Below are 19,850 nucleotides of genomic sequence, written 5' to 3' on the forward strand. Positions count from 1 at the left end.
GATATAATAAACTACAAAGTAAAATTTTAAAAATGCAATAATAATAGCTTTTCCAGATGTACAGTCATTTTACAATTTGGTGCATTATTCATTCATTCCAGAACCAGACGTGGTAATCTACTATTGTATCCACAGCTGCCCTGGGGCAAATTGACAGAAGCAAGCCTGCCAATATGCACCATCAGTTCCTCTGACCACCAACACTCGTGCACACACATAGCATATTCATATTAGGCAAGAATGACTAGTTTTTTACCACTGGCACCACCTGATTTTCCCAGTGGTCTCCCATCTATGTACTAACCAGGCCCTGCCTTGCTTAGCTTCTGAGATCTGATGAGATCAGGCTTTGACAAGGAGGTTTGGCCACAATGCTTTTTTTGAATGGTGCCTCAAACACATGACATCAGAGGTGCCTCACCATCTTTATGCATCTGTATTCTTGCTCCTTTGTACTTCCAGAAGACGGTGGGCGGGGGCGAGCTGGTCACATCACACACGATGTTGGCATTGTCTCCTTCAGTGAACTCCTGTGGTGATGGAGCGTTAGTGAAGGTGATTCTCTCTGAAAAGCAAAAGAACAAAACAGATTTTAGCTGATGCTACCTCACTCATTCACAATATGTTACCTCACACCAAGTCATTGTCACAAAGATTAAAAAAACTTGAACTTTCCAATGACAATACCAAAAAGACAGTATGGCTCAACTTTCCCTTAAGAATCCTTTAAATACACAAAACATTGGAAACAGAAGTTGATTTCAAACTTGATGTGCAATAGAATTTGTGGATATTTGGTGTTCAATGAAAATAAAAGCCATTATTCACAAGAAATGCACAACTGACAGGATCATTAAGCAGCCCTCTAATGGTCTTCCGACCATTTATTGAACTGATGAAAAATCTATCCTCACTCACATATGAAGAGAGGAATGTGTTGCCCCTGAGCAGTCAATAAAATACTCCTTCAATGAAGATATTTTCTCTCTACACAAAGCTCTGCTTTACTTTTATGGTACTCACGGAATATTTTGACGTTGACGGTGGACTCTGCTTGCTGATCTCCACTGGTGGCCACACACTTGTATGTCCCTGCATTGTCTTCTCCAGCGTTGTACAGTGTGAGTGTGGACGATGACTCATCGTTACGAGTTACTGTTATGTCTTGTCTGTTGGGCTCTATCCGATCGCCTTTAGGACCGAACCAGTCTATATGTTTGGGAACTCCAACCACTGAATCACACAAAATATAATTAATTAAACACAATATACTGCTAAACTGAAACAAATTTTTTAGGCATTGGAGGCATAGGTCCAGTCAACATAGGACACTTACCTTCACAAATGAAGAACTTGGACTCTCCGAGACTAATCTCACCGTGACTCGGGGTTATCTGCACATCCAAGGAAACTGAAACAGACAAATGTGAAAAACTAAATCAGACACTCAGGAAATGTTAAATGAAGCATTGTGTTCAAATGCAGCACTGTGGTTAATTATTAAAACATAAACTCGTGGGCTTGCGTCTCACATCTTAGTGCTCAACAGGACGGGCACAAGCAAATGCAATTCACATTCTGTGAGATTCTGTCAAGGCTACCTGTTTACCCAAAGATACTTGTTATTTTATTTTTGCCTGGAGCCTCAATGTTTATCTCCATGTTTGAAGTAATGCAACATCAACACTGCAGGAGGATTTCATTTAAGATCAAGCTCTGAGTCTCAGCAGCAGACTTCTACATAAAAAATACAATTTTTTGTTACTTGCTATGCATTTAATGTGTGTAAATCTATGCCTATACCACCTCAAACAAAGGGAAAGGCTTTGTTATTGTATATATTGGAGAGTGGGGTCTGGCTTAATTAGAACAGGGCTTCTCTTTTCTGTAGCTGAAGCTCCCGCGAGACTGTCTCCTTACAGACGTGGACTAAGAACTGTGACTAAAAAGCCCAAAATCCAGCCTCACAGTGCACATTGTGCATTATGCACAAGCAGCAATGTGACCACCACTCCCACAGTCTGCCAAAGCAGAGTGCTCAGAGCAGCTCTACTGTACAGCCAGGTTCAGTCATGTCTCTGAAAGTGTGATATAGCTGTTACATATGAACCATATATTATTACAATATTCAATTAGTTACATTAATTAAAATTACATATATTTAATCTATTTTTATGTAGAGCAGCACACTGTAGTACCTGAGTTCATGTTTCATATTAATTAAGAAGAACCTAAAATCAAGCTGTACAGGAATCTCAAAAAATTGTATCAGCATCTGACTTTACAAAACAACAAACAGATTGGTCGATCTCTAAAACTTAATGGAGCCCTTGATGTCTTTTTTTTTTTTTTTAAGTGGATATTCTATATCACGTCTTTCATTTTACAACCAGAATGCACAATTACTTCACACCATGCAAACCTGCACACCTACCCCATCAGGGAGTTTCACAAATGAAATCATTGTTGAGTCCAAAGCTAATTAGTTCACAGTGGCTGTATGCACTGAGCTATGGCTCTTTCAGCAGATACTTCAGAACAAGACAGGATAACTGCTCTCCAAACAAAGCACAAGCACATACCTTCAAACATAAGGAAGTCTAATGAGCATCTGAAGCTCACACCCAAGTGAAACAGTGCAACCCCCAAGCAGGGTGTTCAAATTACAACAAACAGTCACTGTCCTAGAAATGTAATCCTACTGAGGCTGTCCACAAACAATTTCCCTCTAAATCCAAGCTGCCGTCCAGGGTCACCCCACATCTGGAGCAACAGTAATGTAAGATTATAGGACAGTCACTTGTTCAGGACACTGGTCTTGTGTCCAGATAAGCAGGGCTCAGTACCAAAGGTCCAAGGCAATTTGGCTTTACCGACATCTGTTGGCAAGTTTGGGTTTCTCTGTGTCTCTGCTTAGCAACCAAATGAGATAATTACAGTTTCTTCTGGTCTTCTACCAATCAAAGCATCATTTTGATCACATATGGTATGACTAAACAACACATTTTTGTAAATGACTTTTTTATGCAACTGTTGGTGGCATCTTGTCCTCAAACTTATTCTGTTAGCAACAAGAAGAAGATATACACTTCCAAGCACAAGCATGACAAGGGCTAAAACTGTCATGTGGCGATGACACAATTCTTACATCTCCTAGGTGGCATTAAATAACAAATAATAGACAGTAAATTTTTGTTCTTATGCATGATCATCATTTTATTAAAAGGTTCACCCTCTCCATATTTCATTATGAATAAATAATTTAAAAGAATGTGGCTTAGTGCACTTTGCCAAACCTCGACAAGTACGAAGTAGAATCCAGGCATTCATGTTCCGTTAACTGGACTTATGACTTCACGTTTCTAAGTTTTAACAAACCCGATGTGAGACTTGAATTCTTTTTTACAGCTTGTTTGACAGAAGAAATAATAACATATTTTAGTTAGGTCAAACATGTACAACTAAAATACACATAATTTGAAAACATAGCCAGATATCTTGTCTCAGAACCAAAGCATTATCATAATAATTCTGTTTTCTAGGTCTTGTGTTGCACTAGACCTTGCAGAAATCCCTGTTCATGCCAAATACTGCCTTGTAATTGAAATGCTAATTCAGGGTAAATCTTATGCAACTGTTTATTTACAAAGACACAAGAGCCCAGCCCATCTGAACATTACATAGCTGGTTTGTGGTTTTGCGTTCCCCTGGCTGTAGGCAAAGTCACAAAGACAACAGGACACAGACTGATTATGACTATAGGAGACAGCTTGCAGTGTTAATAATTCATGTCTCTGTGGGTCACCAAAATACCTTAATGTTGGCAGAGAGCAAACCAACTCCAATCCTAAACCCCATTTTGTTACACAGCCTGGTGCTATTAGCTTAGAGTGCATCAAAACAAGGCCTGGCCTAATACTGCACACTTATTTTACCGTAATTGCAAGCATAATAGTGCACTTTTTGTGAACTTGTGCTGCTTTGAGTTGCTATTTAAAGTGCATGCATTATTTCTAGCACTCAGCCAGAAGGCATTGTGCTTCTTAATACCAGCTCCTGCACATGTGTTTGCACGTGGAGCTGTGACTCGGCGCATGCGGTAAGGGCGGTGGTGGTCGAGAATTTCTTGAATGAAAATGGGAGTCATTGCGGTCCTCGGGCGACAGTAGTAATCAGCGGTTGCAGAAAGAGATTGCGTTAATAGCCTTGTTTAGCCTGGACTTCTTCTCAGCTTGGATCTCGAATAAATGTTTCCCACAGGAATTCTGGGACTTAGATACGGAGAGGAGCGTGGACAGTTATCAGGCGCCTGTTCAGTTGAATGTGCTGCTGGTAAAGCTTCTGTGAGTCGCTCCTCTTGCCTTGTGGGATTATGCTCATTATCCATTCTGTCGGCGTAGTACACACACACTCTGAGACTGACAGCATGAAGGCAGCAGTAATCAATGTAACCCATCCTATATGCAAAAAAACTGCTTTATTTGAAACTGTATTAACAAGTACCCTTTCAGTAATAACAACATTTAACAGTTAAGAAGTCATTATTTTTAAGAGCCCACATGTTTGTCCCTAAACCCTAAATCCTAATCCCTAACCCAACCCTAACCCCTAACTCCCAACCCTAATGATTTTAATATTGACGTAGCATTCTTGATGCTGCTCTCATATCTGCATCTGCTACATGTGGGCTTAGGACTGACGCAAAGAGTACAAAGGGTTGGAGTGGTATTTATTAAATGAAAACACTGAAAATGAAAAATACAGCAAGAGAATAAAAATGTGACATAAGAAGTCCATGGTTTGTAATTTTAGAGTAAATGGAATTATCTCTTCAGACCTGCTCATTCAGTATCACAGCTCTTGATGTAGTCTCTATAGAGCTTGAACGATATAATGCTAAAACTGTCTGCCACATGAGAATTTACTGATAAAACTGCATTGTTTAAACATATTGACATTTAGACCTAATACTGTTCTTTGCTCTATTGAGGCAGTCTGTATAGTGCAGATAACAATTATAAATTTGATTGATTATTTTACTCATTAACAAATCAAGGTGAATTAGTTGTTGCATCTTGATAACAAACCAGGTCCTACTTTTAAGGAACAAGTATTTGTTCTCTGTTCATGTCTCTCAAACGGAGTTATACTCACTTCATGAGTTGCCATGGAAACGTGTTTCCCAGCTCCCCTCTCCCATAATTTGACATCAGTGCTGGCTCTCCCTCTCCCACCCCTCCCTTGCAGCTCCCTGATTGGACGGAGCAGCAGAGCCTACAGTAGTGAGTGAGTACTTACATTGGACTTGTCAACATAGAGGAGCATCAGCTGATCAGCACAGCTGTCCTTCAAGCTGAGCGCAGCACTGTAGACACCTTATGGGACTTTGGGACGAAAAGGTCTTCAAGTTTTTTTTTAGTTTTTTTTTTAGAAAGGAGCTCTTATCTTTAGTGGTGACTGTGGAGTCTGTCAAAAAATATATCCAAACTCAGATTGTAATTAATACTAAAACTCATATTAAAATTTCAGTGGAAATTTGAGCCAGTATCAACAATGTAAACAGTCTGGATTTTTTTCAGAATGACAATTGACAGTATGACTAGTGGCATAATCAAATAAGCTCCTATTCTCTGATAGTATTGAAATTGAGTTGGCAATTTCAGTATCGTGACAGTGCTCTAGTTTGAAGTGCAGTTTATTGAGCTTCCTTATTGTCAAAGCTGGAGCATGATTCCTTTTCTTCATGTGATTTTTCCTGTGTGTAGACTAGAGAGTGCACAACAGATGGTCTATGGCTACTAGAATATCTCACGACTCCAGTTGAAATAATGCATTTGATTCTTTATGTATTCTTGCTATCTGGAGCAGTATGTTTAAAAGATGAGAGTAAAATATTCTGAAATACTGACGTAATAGGTCATGTGGGTTATGTAAAAGGGCAGAGTAGACAAATCATGTAGAATGAGGTACGAGACAATCAACCAGAGGCAGTGACCTGGTCACTGTGTGAAAGGTGCAGCATCTTTAGGTTTAGGAAATTTGTTTTATAATTTGCTTTTTCCATCAGCAAAAACAAATAAGTTTTTGAACGCAATGTTGGAGAAAAATCTGCAGTAGAAATGTGTATCAGATTTATGATAAGGCTAAAGATGTTTTGAAAATGTGATGTTTTCTGACTAAGATTAAGAATTTTTTTCAAGCAAGATTCAGTTTGGTGAGTATGTTCAGGGGCATTAATATATATGTTAATAATATGTTAGTAGAGGTCTTAACTGGGTGAACAGGTTTTGTACCTTATGTAAACATGGCATTTAGTCTTTTTAAAGAGAAAATTACAAAAATAATTGCAGCCTTTGTAATTTGCTAATTGCAACTGACAATTGTGATTTTATTATTTTGTGATAAATCCCCAGCTCCAGTTTGTTTTTATTTCACTTCTCAAATTATAATGAGGACAGCTATTACAGAAATATCATCAAAAGTACTGTGTTATAACAGTAGAATGATTTTTTTTCTCTGCTTTGTTTTGAGATAAAGTGCAAAGAACCAAACTGCGTGGTTGTGTGGACGGTGGAGACTGAATGAGTTACAGTGCTCTCCAGTTTGGTTGCCAACAGAATCCATCCTCATTCAGCCACTTTAAACTGAGTGCCCCTGAGCATCTGCCTCAGCTGCGCCTCCACAACAGCCCACAGAGGCAGTCCCAGCATGCACTGCTCGCTCCACTTCGATGATTTACTATTTAAAAGGCTCATTACAAGGCCACGCAATTACACACAGGAACAAGAGGACATTTTGTGGAATGAAATGAAACAGTGCTGAAATGAGTTCCTCATTTAATTGAAAAGTGAATTGATGTAGGTGCTGTATTTGGAAACAGAAATTCAGTGAGCCTGTTCCGGGTTTGGGGATTTGTTGCAATATGAAAAATAGTTAGAATTCGCTCCAGCTCGGGGCACTGAAGCAGGACCGTGCATAAACAAAGCGCTCACTCGGTGCGCTGCGTCTGAAACATGTGAAGGCAGCGAGATGGAACCGAACGTGGAACGTTTGAGCAGAGAATTCTTTGAGATTCTGAAGCCTGAGTCCCAGTGGAAAGTCTAAAAGAATAGAGCGTCTGTGTGGCATGAACAAGGCCTGAGATGTTAACATCTCTGTGAGCACAATGAATCACCAGACTGTCATAAAAACACTCTGCACATTCATCATGGCTGTGTTTCTTCAGTGCTTCCCTGTTAGTGCTAGTCACGACACACTCCCACTAAGCCCACACTAGAACTGGCCTGCACCCCAAGCTGCACAGACACACGCTCACACTGAACAGGTGAAGAACAAAAAGCTCCTACTGTATGATTCTATTACAGTGCAAAGACAGAGGCCATAGAAGCACAATGAGCACTCAGCTCAAGCTGCCTGGGCCAGGGCAAGCTGCAGCCTGGCAGCAGCACACAGCTCTCTCTGTGTGTCCTTTGAGCAGGCTGCCGACACGCCGGGACGGGCCGGATAAGCCTGCCTCGACTCCACCAGGAAGAGCGGCAAAGGAGGGAACGCAGCATTTCAAAAGCAGCCAGTCAGGGGCAGGGCCAGGAGGCAGGGCCACACTTGAGCTCTCATTATGGTGTGTAGTTTGGGAGTCATCTTTGAATGCAGCAGACCCCACAGTATAGACCAGTCAAATCAAAGCTGGCATGGATTTGAGCTGTGTAAAGAAAGACAGGCAGCGGATCGACAAATATAAAAATCCTCCAGAGTATTTGTGGACAATACTGAGCGTGACTGTAGCTGGCAGGGGGACAGTTGGCTGCAGCTGAGCCTTTGGACACCTCTATTAGCAGTCTTCACTCAATAAAGTCCAGCCATCCACAGAGATAGAAACGAGCACCTGCCAAGATACCTGCCAAGTCACCTGCCAGGAAAACACTGCTCTGACAGTAAACAATCATTGCCCGCTGTGGAGGATGACATGATCACGCCTCAGCTTATATTAAAGCACAATTTTAAAATTTTATTACAATTCATGCAGTTAGTATCTTTTTATCCTCCATGAAGGGATACCATTTGTTTCTTCTAAGAGTTCACACTTGACTGTCACTCTCTCAGAACATGACAGAGACTGACCAATAGCTGACCAATAGGAGGAGTAAGTGTGGAAAACTATGTATGAGCAAAACGCTGAGGAGCACTGAATCACAATATGACGATCAAAAATGGACACTGACAGCAGTATATCTGTACAGTGAGGCCTCTCACCATAATTACTATATTGATTTACCGTTCAATATGCTAGATGGAACAATACATTTTGGGGGTCAATATTCATTGTGGGAACTTTTTCTTTGTACTAGCAAGGAATTCTTTGGTATTTTTCTGATCAGATTTAAGCTGTGGAGGGTTGAATAAATAACTGTTATGCATCATTATAGATGCAAACTAGCTACTAAAATTATTAACTCTACTATTTATTTATCGCAGTTTGTGGGGTTTTTTTTTAACTATAATTTTTTTTTTTTTCTTCAACATATCATACTTCAAAATTTGTTATTGTGACAGGACTGTGTACAGTTGGATAAAGCTTTACAAATTAAAAGATATCTTAGGATGAATTCAATCATTTTCATCTACATTTGCTCGTAAGTGGCAGGAAACTGTTGCTTCTTCCAACCTGCAGACAATCATAAAAGACTCTCTGGGCCAATATCCCGAAGGGTGTCTCATCTGTCGGAGTCATTTTGTGCTGGGTCATTTTCAAGGACAGGACCAGCCATTAGGATTCTATTGTGAGCCATTAAATTACATAAGTCATCATAACTCTTCCAAGGAGTCATGTCGCCATAGCCCGCACTGAGGTAAACTCTGCAAATGTACCTGGTGTTACACTTCACAGTCTGAGAGCCCAGTAGTCTAACACAGTATGAATGTGTGTGCCAATGTGTAATGGGCAAAAAAGTAGGCAGTGGTGTAATGACGTCACCTGCCATAATTCAAAAGGAGAGGGAAGCAGCGGTGGATATTTGAGCACAATGTCAAGTCTTTTAGAGCTGCTTCAGACAAGGGCGCGTCTGACAGTGGAGCAGAAAACATGTTTGTGTGATTCAAGATGTCCCTCATTAATCCATGACACATCTGATTGTGCAGAGCCATAATAAGTGTCCATCTGCGACAGGCGCTTTCAGACCACTGTAGGAGGTGGCAGATTAAGAGGATCAGTGCCCCGGGCCAGTCACAATATGTTAAAGCACAGAGAGGATGTTTGATCTACAGCAGCACCAGTCCACTGATATTCATAATGTCTCTCAACTCATTCAAACTTAACTTTGTCATAATAATGCACACTCATGATCATACTAATAATGCAACTGAAATGTAGTGCTTTTGTAGACACTCCAAGAAGCTCTTCACTCAGCACATTTGGAGACTGTAAATGACTATAATGTAGCTACATTTGGGCCAATGCCAACCATCAAGATCATTAATTGATGCACATGATTCATACTTTGGGTAAGCAAGTGAAATGTTTTGCCCAGCGATGCAACACATTTTGAACCACCCAATATATGACAATCTTTAACCAACTCTAGTTCAAAGTTGGTTATGTGTTGTATTTAGTGTAGTTTTTTGCCCTATTTACACAGTGATCTTTCTTGTTTATACAATAATTCTGGTCGGCTGTGCATTGCAACACTGAAATTCCCCTCTGTGGGAAATAAGTAAAGGTTCTCTTGTCCTATCATATGATGTTGTATATTAAAGAACACTAAATAATTGGTCACATTTTTATATAGCACTTTTCTACCTTCAAGGCATTCAAAGCACTTTACAACAAGGAACTCACTCACCCATTCATACACCAGATACTAGGGCTGAGGTGTGTTAAGTGTCTTGCCTAAGGATACAATGATAGCATTCATCTGTGGGAGCTAGAATCACCCCAACAACCTGTGGGTCAGTGGATCTGACTGCATAATCTATTTTGTATTGTTTTTTATGTCGAGAGTGGGATTCAAGCCCTCAAACTTCGGATCAGTGGACAAACGCTCTACCAACTGAGCTTCTGCCTCCCCACTGATCGCACGAGGGAAATGGGAGGAGAAAAAAATATTATATATTACAATTGTTGTGTTGGAAGTAACATATTGGTTATATTGTTTATTATTTACAGTAGTATATAGTTCATATAGGTATAGCCATTTTAGGTATAGTATTGATGAAAAAAAAACATACAAATTAAATAAAATTAAGCAGCAAAATATTTCAAATAAGTGACATTTCTGTAGCTAATTTAACACTCAATTCACATTTTTTGCAAAACTTAAACCTTACATTTGAGCTAATTTCTGCTGGAGTGCTGTCCTCAGCATAGTAAAAACATAAAATGTTGTCAATACGTCCCACTCTTCATGAGCCCAATGAGTTTCAATCTACAACACTTGTCGCTGTATAGATTGTGATGATAGCTTCCGACTAAAATAGTATCTTGCTCAAATTAACTATCCCCACTCGTATCACGCACTGATTCAGTCGTCCAAGACTGTCGACAAGCAGCTCCACTCAACCATTAACACTTCTTGTGAGGCAACAAATGCAGTTAGACGAATCTAGAGATGAATAATAAACAATCTGCTTGGACACCTGCTGCTGAGCAAATCTGTTCTGATTACTTTTAGTAGGTATCGCCAGATGGTACTTTCTCTGCCAATACTTCCAATCTCCAGCAATCAATATCATGACATGCATCAATTATTTACCGCCGACTTCTGTGAACAATTTCAATAAAAATCAATCAAGCAGCACCAATCAGAGAGGGCCTCTTTGGAATCATTATATCAGAGTGCTCCCCTCCCTCCCTTCCAGTCAGACAGAGCTATCAGGACTAAAAGAGCAAAGAAAGCCCAAGGTTGTGTTTCGCATTCGGAGCCAGAGCGACTAGGCGTGGTCTGCCTTCAGTTCGTCTCCACTGAGGGCGACAGATGGCATACTGGCACCTTACGACACAATGCTAACATCCACACACATCTCGTTAGCCAATCACAGGCCACATTGTAAAAATAGATGCAAGGACAAGGAGGTCTCCAGAGAGTTAACTACCCTCCCCTAGAGTTAACTACCCTCATTTAAGGGGCTGAACTCCATGAAACAGAAGACTATCAAGACTACATCCATTTGTTTACAATACAGCCTGGAAATGTCTATGGCCACAACGGAATGACTGACCACAAGATTTCATGTCTTCACCTGCAATGCTAAAATTAATGTGCACTGCTAATTAAGTCATCTGGCACCGCTGCAGTCAAAAGAAAGCTGAGATCACCAGAAAACTGCTCAAAGAAAAGGTCAAATCTCTACAAAATTGGTCTATACAAAGTACGGCTGACACTTGACAGTGTGAACAACATAGAGACATCCATCTACCTAACAGTCAAGCATTGGGGCTGAACATGTTTCCCAGCTAAACACCCACAGACTATTGAAGGAATCAGACCAGCATAATGCTATAGCTCCCTAGAGCCAAAATTGTAATTAATGGGGGGAGGAAATAACAGCTAGAAACCAAACATTGTGCAATAACAGTCTGCATGTGTATCTTAACTTGGAAAAACTTTGACATTCTGCTTATATTTGCATGTTTAGGGACGCGTAGATCCAGCTTTTTCAATTCAGATAGCCAATATTAATACCATGGTGCAAGTGTTATTTATACTTCAAATAACTACAGAACAGCCTTCTTATTACATACAGTGAAAGGCCAAATCCAGCAAATTTTTCACTGTCAGCACTGATATTAGATACCAGTAGTATCAGTGCATCCTAGCCCTGTTGTTCATATTTTTGGATACAAAGCAGAAGTGATTAGTCAAGTGAAGAAAGCAGAAGTAATCATGCATTCCTCTGTCCTCTTTTATGCTGCTGTCTAAGTGCTAAATGTTAAAACGTGTAGTGAAGTAAATCTGAAATGATCTAATCACATTACAAAAACATACCCATTCAATATCTCACACTGAATATAATACATAATTGCAGCTGACTTTCTCAAACAGATTCACAGCGACTTTGGAGTGTCTGCACTTTGCCATGGACATATTGGTTTGCTATTTTCCGCTCTGAGCAGAGCTCAGTGGGGCCTTGGCCCTGCTCTAAGTAGAGAGGATCATGGGAGAGCGTCACTTGCTTCAGTGGCCTGTCAGTCGCCTCTACACTCAGTGGCATCAATGAAAAAGATGCGCAATGGGGTTCATGACACATCCGGTTTGTCCTGGCATCCTAGGCCACACAGCTTTGGGCGCAAGTCACAGTGTCACATCCTTCAGGGAGAACATGGGAGAAATGGGAGACATGAGAGACATGAGACACAGGGCCGACATGGTAGACAGGCGAGGGCTGCACATATGGCTCAGGCTGCACTTGTAGAGCTCTAGTCTAAATGTGCATAATGTCATGTAAGTGCACACTGTACATGTGTGATCACAGATGCTCGGCTCAGTGCCAGCTCTCATCCATAATGCACTTCTCTCATGTATGCAGACCTGAGCTTTTCTCCTCCCAGGGCGATATTGATCTTTTAAGATTTGGAGTTGAATAGTTGAAGTCTCGGCCTACAGTATGACAAGATGGGCAAAATAAGGCATATGAGTCTTGTTGACAGACCATACTATATTGGTCGATTTTGCTTCTTCAAACAAACAAGTGGTTGCATAACAGAAGTTAGAGAGAAGTAAGAGACATTCTTTCTCTCCGATCATATTTAAATATTTTAGCATCTATGAGTCTCCACTGTCAGGGTTTAAGCATTACCAATGAGCAGTGCAGAGGCTGGGTGCCTTCAGTGGTGCCTGATTTTGATTACTGGATCTCCATAACTCTAGCATCTATATGAAACCTTAATAAAAGTGATAATATAAAATACTAAGAATATTTCATTAAAGCTCAAACACAACACTGTGCTGTGTCTTCCAAGCACTAACAATATTTTAATAAATGTGTGCCTCGCATCAGCAGACACTTCATGACAAACAGAGACACTTTTTTTTTTAGCAGCACCGCTGCAAAGCCCCCAGACCAGACAATGCCTGATAATTTATGGAGCTCTCTCTAGCTCTGTCAGCCAAATAAGATCTATGGAGCGGCGCACATGCAGCCCGGCTATACAAGCAGTTCATCACACACATCAGGTACAGCAGACGGCCGACAGACTATTAGATCTGGTCATTTACATTGTTAAAACACTGTGGTATTCTGCTGGACTACACAGTCCCCTGCCCAAAATGTCTAGGAACTTGAGAAAGGACAGTGTGAAGATGGAGCGCCTCCATGGTGACACCTCTGTGATCGTGTGCATTATTTAAGGCACAGGCCACACTGCACAAACAGAGGAACAGGCAAGCGCTTGTTTCATATTTGGAGATATTTGATGTACATGAAAAAAATATTAAAAAGCCCAGTGTTCCACGGCCAGGTTTTTCGTCCTGGCCGTTGAACACTGGACCAGCTCTATACTCTCCATCAGGTGCTAGAGGGTTCATGGGAGTTTGCCCAACCAATCCAGGTGGGTGGGGAGTCTTTGCCTCAAGTGGAGGAGTTCAAGTATCTCGGGGTCTTGTTCAGGAGTGAGGGGAGGACGTAATGTGAGATTGACAGGCGGATCGGTGCAGCGTCGGCAGTGATGCGATCGCTGTATTGGATCGTTGTGGTGAAGAGGGAGCTGAGCCAAAAGGCAAAGCTCTCGATTTACCGGTCAGTCTTCGTTCCTACTCTCACCTATGGTCATGAGCTCTGGGTAATGACCAAAAAGACGAGATCGTGGATACAATGAGTTTCCTCTGCAGGGTGGCTGGGTGCTCCTTTAGACATAGGGTGAGGAGCTCAATCACAGGGGAGGAGCTCAGAGTAGAGCTGCTGCTCCTTCACGTCGAGAGGAGCCAGCTGAGGTGGCTCGGGCATCTGTTCTGGATGCCTCCTGGGCGCCTCCCTCGGGAGGTGCTCCGGGCATGTCCCACCGGGAGGAGGCCCCAGGGAAGACCCAGGACACGCTGTCTCTCGGCTGGCCTGGGAACGCCTCGGGGTCCCGCCGGAGGAGCTGGAGGACGTGTCTGGGGTGAAGGACGTCCGGGAGTCCCTGCTTACATTGCTGCCCCCATGACCCGGCTCCGGAATGTAATGCATTATTTTTGTTGTATTGACACTAAACAGCAAAGTCCATGTGTTCAAGCCCTGTAATTTCTACTAAAAGACAAAAAACTGCCAAGCCATTCTTTCATTAAGCAGATCTTGATCTTGTGAAAAGCATCTGAAGAGCCCCTCCCCCATTGCCTTACTGCCTTTGAGCCCTGCGCTGAACCACTCAGTGACCTGTTATTCAGATGTAGTGCTTATGAAGACTCAGCCCACAACGTCTGCTGCCTCTAACATATGTGTTACACCTCCACACCTCTCCATACTGGCTCCTGTCCATTTGAACACCTGTCAGAATAACATGAATAAACAAACACAAATTACCAGCTCAAGTCCCACACAATGAGAATAAAAAAATAACATCCTCAGCTGTTGGCATCAGGATAGTGTTTACTGCTGTGCACTTCATCCACAGCAAACAGTCCTGATGATAGGGTATGACCACCTCAAAAAAACAGGGACATGTCGGTGAATGTGGTGGGGACAAAGAGGGACAGATTCATAGACTCATAACACACATATAGAGAATGGAATAAGATTAGGTGCACACAGGTTACATATTACAACTCAGACAGTCAATATACCCAAAAAACTAATATTATCATGTTTTCTTAACTATATGTAACTATACATATTGAATTCATATGACAGCAGCTGAAATAATGGGACATTTTCTCTAAATCAGTGGGACAAGGGACAGGGGCCTAAATGGCTGTGTGTGACAACCAAAGCGGGACAGGTGGACACAGATGGCTGCTGGTGTGTTTGAGGTACTCTTTAAGCTCTATAAATCTAAGGTTGCCATGACACGACGTGTAGTGGAGGAGATACATTACTTTCCTCACCTTTTCTGTTTCCGAGTGGGAGTTATCACTTACAGCACAGCTCTGTGAGGGGAGCGGACACTCCAAATGTGAGATAAAAAAAATAGTGCTCGCAGATGAGAAAGTCCAAATCCTGTCTCCTCTGAAGGCTTTATCAGCAGTTGCACACACTCATTAGTGGTTTGTCAAAAAAGTCATTAAATGATTTCCAATATTTCAGACAGGTGCAATATCACCTTTGTGTCGTGCTTTGTTATAACATAAAATGAACAGAATATCAGCCACATCAACAGACACTAAAATTAAAGACCTGAAAGAATTAATAATGAATAATGTGACAGGCTTGTATTTGTTGAAAGCAAAACAAGACATCAGTAAATCAGTTTTTCTGCTCAGGTTTGCGGAGACACTAGGGAATACTCCCGTGTAACTGTTGTGGTGAATGTACAGCTCAGATACATACAGACTCTGACACAAGGTGCTAAATAGGTCGACTCCAGTGACTGAGTCCCTGTACACTGGAGGAGGTGCAAACCACTGTTAGTGGAAAGTGAATGGAAGAAAAACAGCTCCTCAGAGAGACTCTGTGATCTAATTAGAGACTAAAATAACAGCCATGAGCACTAGTGCTGACCACGCTTGTGTCCCCACACAGACTAAATACATGTCAGGTCTTGGTGTGAGCTGGGTCGTCGTGACGGAGCTTATAGTGCTGTGGAGGCTACCACACTGTGAAACAGAGCCTGAGGCGCAGTGGGCCCATCTCCTCTCTGCGCAGTCATACACTCCATAGTGTTTCAATAATACATGCACCATCATGTGCATGGACGCATGAGAAGGCATGCAGCTTCCGCTAACGCTGCATAAAAGAAGTGAAGAGCTAAATCCTGGCCAACAGCATATTGCTTTATAATGGGGAGATGAAACATCAGACGTACAGCAGTCTTCCTTGAAAAGTTCCACTAGTAAATGAGGACAGTCACTCCCAGGGGCCACGGGGCCAAGAGGCTCTGTGAACTGTTTGGACTGAGGATGGATCAGAGGAGTCCTGTCCACTCTGCTCTCAGCTCTCCCAAATAAGTTGCATTCAAGATGCATTCAAAGCAAGTCTGACTATCTCACATTCTTTAGCAACAAGACAAGAGAAGAACAGATTTTGTTAAGCCAAAATCCCTGAACCAAACAGAAAAGCGTCACCAGGCTCTGTGACGGCTCTGTGACGACTCTGAAAACAGGTGATGCTCACACACCTGACTAATGCATCAGGATTAGCCTCATGTGTTGACACAAACGTCAACATCTATTTGTGTGAGCCACGACTGGAACAGTGTAACATGTGGAGCTTCAGAGACAGAGGAGAGAAGGTCATTGGTGAATATCTTCTTCCAAAAGGACATCCACAGACTATTATCTTATGAGCCACATTCAGTCCAGGGACAAACCTTGGTCATGAATGGGCACAGTGTTTCTATTGACAGCAGCGACGTGTCAAATTTCACCATTACCACTGCATCGTTTTGCTCAGTTTGACTTTTGACCCCTGTCCTTATGATACCTCCATCTCATCCTCTCCTCTTTCTCAGATGCCATATGTTACTAGACAGCACTGCAGTGAAATATGAGCATTTAGAGCAAAGCAAACACTACAGGAACTCCTTTGAGGGTGCACCGTTTGTGAAGCTAAACAACACAATGAAATAGTAAGCCTGCACAAGATTTACCAAGAGTTTACAGCAAAAAGGAGCCAGCTAGAGGCACAACATACAACCAGTAGTAAACAGAATGGCTATTATAATGAGCAGAAGGATAAGTAAATACAGGCAATTCAAACTTTCTTGAACATTTGTGTAGAAACAATGAAAATATCTAATTACAACAATATATCAGTCCACTTATGGGCTATGTTGTCGGGCTGTCAGGTTGTAGGCCTTCAGCCGTTTAGTTGATGAATCGGTATGGTGTCTTAGTTGACCAAAATTTGCATAAGTCAATAAATAATTGTATTTAGACTGGGATTTCTAGGATCTATACGCAACAACAGGAGAAAGGAGAAGTGAGTGAGGGAGTGAGCAGAAGACTAGACATTTTTTGTTTTTATATATAAAAAGGCATAGTTTTTAATCTGCCTTTATGAAAATATACTGTTTCCTAGTACATTTTCTGCGTAAATACTTTTTGAATGAACTCCCATGCAGTAGTAGTCTTGTGAGTGTAGTTTGAGTTAGATGCATAGACATATGTAACAGATTTGAGAGCTTTTGCCATGCCCCTTTTGACAAATTGATCAGCAAGACATGTCTTTAGCCAACCAAGAAATTCCTTAGAGGACAACAGGTCTACTATGTTGTGAGAAGTCTATATCAGAATCATGTACCATTCTAGCATTATATAATGATGAATGAAATATCAGGGCACAAATAAAAAACTGTAATCTGACACTAATCTATCTATTTATATATCTATCTGTCTCTATATCTACGTATGTCTCTATCAATCTATCTGTCTATCTTATCTATCCATATGTTTATATATATATATATATATATATATATATATATATATATATATATTATATATATATATATATATATATATATATTATATATATATATTATATATATATATATATACACACACACACACACATACATACATACATACATATATGATGTCTCATTGTTCTGTATATCTTGAGATTAATTCTAAGTGTGTGAACAATCATAATGAAATGTAGCCTGATGCTGACCTTGCCTTGCTTAAAGGTTAGTCATTGCAAAACAACTGCTTAGCCTAACATACGCCTCATGTGTACAAGCCTGGAGTCATGCACGCTGACCACCACACAGCGCTGACTGGGTCACGTGAATGTGATGTCATCAGTGCAAGTCTCCTCCCAGACCTGGATCTGTCTCATCCGCTCACCATCACCAAACCCAGAGTCCTGGCCTGGACACAACCATAGCCCTGCTCCTGTTTCAGTACGAAAAAAGGAACAAAAGCCTTGGCGACTCACCGGGATATCCTCCAACACAATGTAATATGGTCCTCACTGTCAGGGAAAGACTGTGCACTGGGATTAGAAGAACAACAGTCACAAAAGGGAAGGGAATCCACAATTTTTTTTACTCACCATTACATACACAGTGCAATGTTTTGTGGAGAGATGGTTTCTGAGAAGGTAACAACACTAAAATTCAATACCACATGATAATTCACAATTAAATGCCACAATGGTAACAAAAAACACATGATTTTTAGAACAGAATCAAATTTTTTGCAGGAAATAATATTATAGTATTCCTGTATTTGTTCCGATATACAGTAGATCAGGAACTAGAACTACCATATTCAGGAAAAATCCAATACTATCCTATGACTTTTTTTTCTCAAATGAGTATCAAGTGTCTAGTTTTGATACTGGTTTTAGTGTCTGGGTATCACATATTTCTAATACTATCTGTAATGTATGGTAAAATGCCTGGGGGACTATAAATGGAGGACACAAATGCAGTGGACATTAGCACATGCACAAGCCTCCACATGCTAACTGTGTAAGGAGTAGATTTGGGTCTTGGTGAAGCTAGGTCATACGTGAAGAAGACAGGAACAGTCTGGCTGTGAGGGTCCAGATTGTCCTGCTTTAAAACATGGAGCAGCGTCACGGTTCCACATGAGCTCACACTGACGTAATGTAATACGCTTCAAAAGTCAGGCTATAAATCTAACCGGGAGACTACCACTGTATATTACTGGAATATTAAATTGAGTAGACAGATGTTTTATTAGAATTTAGTTGACTAGTAGAGTCAGGTGTCTTATTGTAATAAACGTAGGCATTTCAAAATATTTTCAGATACTTTGAAAAGACATAATTAAAAATTATGCCAAAAGCCTCACAGAGCATGCAACCAGCAGAGAGTGAAATAGCTAGCTAATCCTTCCACTGTCTCAGCTCAGCAATACATTACAGAAACATCACTGTTCCATATGCAGCCATTATATGTATTTTCAGAAATGAGACATTTTCAAGTGCTATTTTTGTGCAGCAAATATAGAGAACAAAAGCAGCTCTTGAAAGCAGTCCAAAGAGCCATTTTAATTTTAGTGTCAGTAATGTGTAAAGCTTTTGATAAGTTATTTGCGTATCAAAGGGAAATCTAAATAGGGGAAATGACAAGGCCATTAAGCCACAGCAGCCATATGTTGATGTTGAACACAATTTCTTTCATCTGTAATTATACCCTATGGTGCTTTCAATGCACATAAAATGGCTGCCTATAGGATATATGTTTTAAATAGGCTTGACATATACATCAAAAGTTGCCATATCCTTCTTACTTGATACCCACAAAAGTGCCTGTTTGTTTGTAATAACTGAACCACAAGGAACGATAAAGTGGTGCCAAGCATAAATCATGTTCTCCATTACCATTGCTATCTCAAAGCTTTCAGAAAGTGAACTGCAGTGAGTACCAGGGGAGGAACACCCTGCACATTCTAGGCAAGATTAAAAGGCCAATATCCCACAAACCATAAATCTGACTGAAGCAAATTATAGCTTTTCCTTCAAATGAGCAGAGATGAGAAGATTTCAATCATAAACTGTACCCACAGGTTATTAAAAATGTAATTTGACACTAAACTCTCCCAATTAGACTTACATAACAGCACATTTACCAACTTAGAGGGATCCCATTTCAAAGCATTTATCGTGGCATCAGATTACATAACAGATGATTCACAGGAGAAGTTGTGTTGGCTCTCCATCACATACACTTTGTCCAAAAACACTGAGCAATGGGAGAACGCGGACAGTCCAAGCACAATAACATCTCCCAAGCTCAACCTGACAGTAGGGGG

At 40.9% G+C, this 19,850-nt stretch overlaps 1 protein-coding gene and 1 pseudogene across 1 annotated transcript in view; both read right to left on the reverse strand.

The window, feature by feature from the left end:
* ncam1b (neural cell adhesion molecule 1b) overlaps positions 1–19,850 on the reverse strand; it is a 43,058-nt gene that overhangs the window by 22,497 nt on the left and 711 nt on the right. The window contains exons 2-4 of the mRNA XM_055166898.1: positions 1,337–1,411; positions 1,024–1,233; positions 422–565 (exon numbers count right to left, since the gene is read on the reverse strand). Coding sequence (XP_055022873.1) covers positions 422–565; positions 1,024–1,233; positions 1,337–1,411 — 429 coding nt within the window. The remainder of the gene's footprint in view (positions 1–421; positions 566–1,023; positions 1,234–1,336; positions 1,412–19,850) is intronic.
* On the reverse strand, positions 256–374 carry LOC129407322 (5S ribosomal RNA; annotated as a pseudogene).

The sequence above is a fragment of the Boleophthalmus pectinirostris genome, unplaced genomic scaffold, assembly GCF_026225935.1.
Source record: "Boleophthalmus pectinirostris isolate CB_2022bp ecotype Guang Dong unplaced genomic scaffold, ASM2622593v1 HiC_scaffold_9, whole genome shotgun sequence".
NCBI lineage: Eukaryota > Metazoa > Chordata > Actinopteri > Gobiiformes > Gobiidae > Boleophthalmus > Boleophthalmus pectinirostris.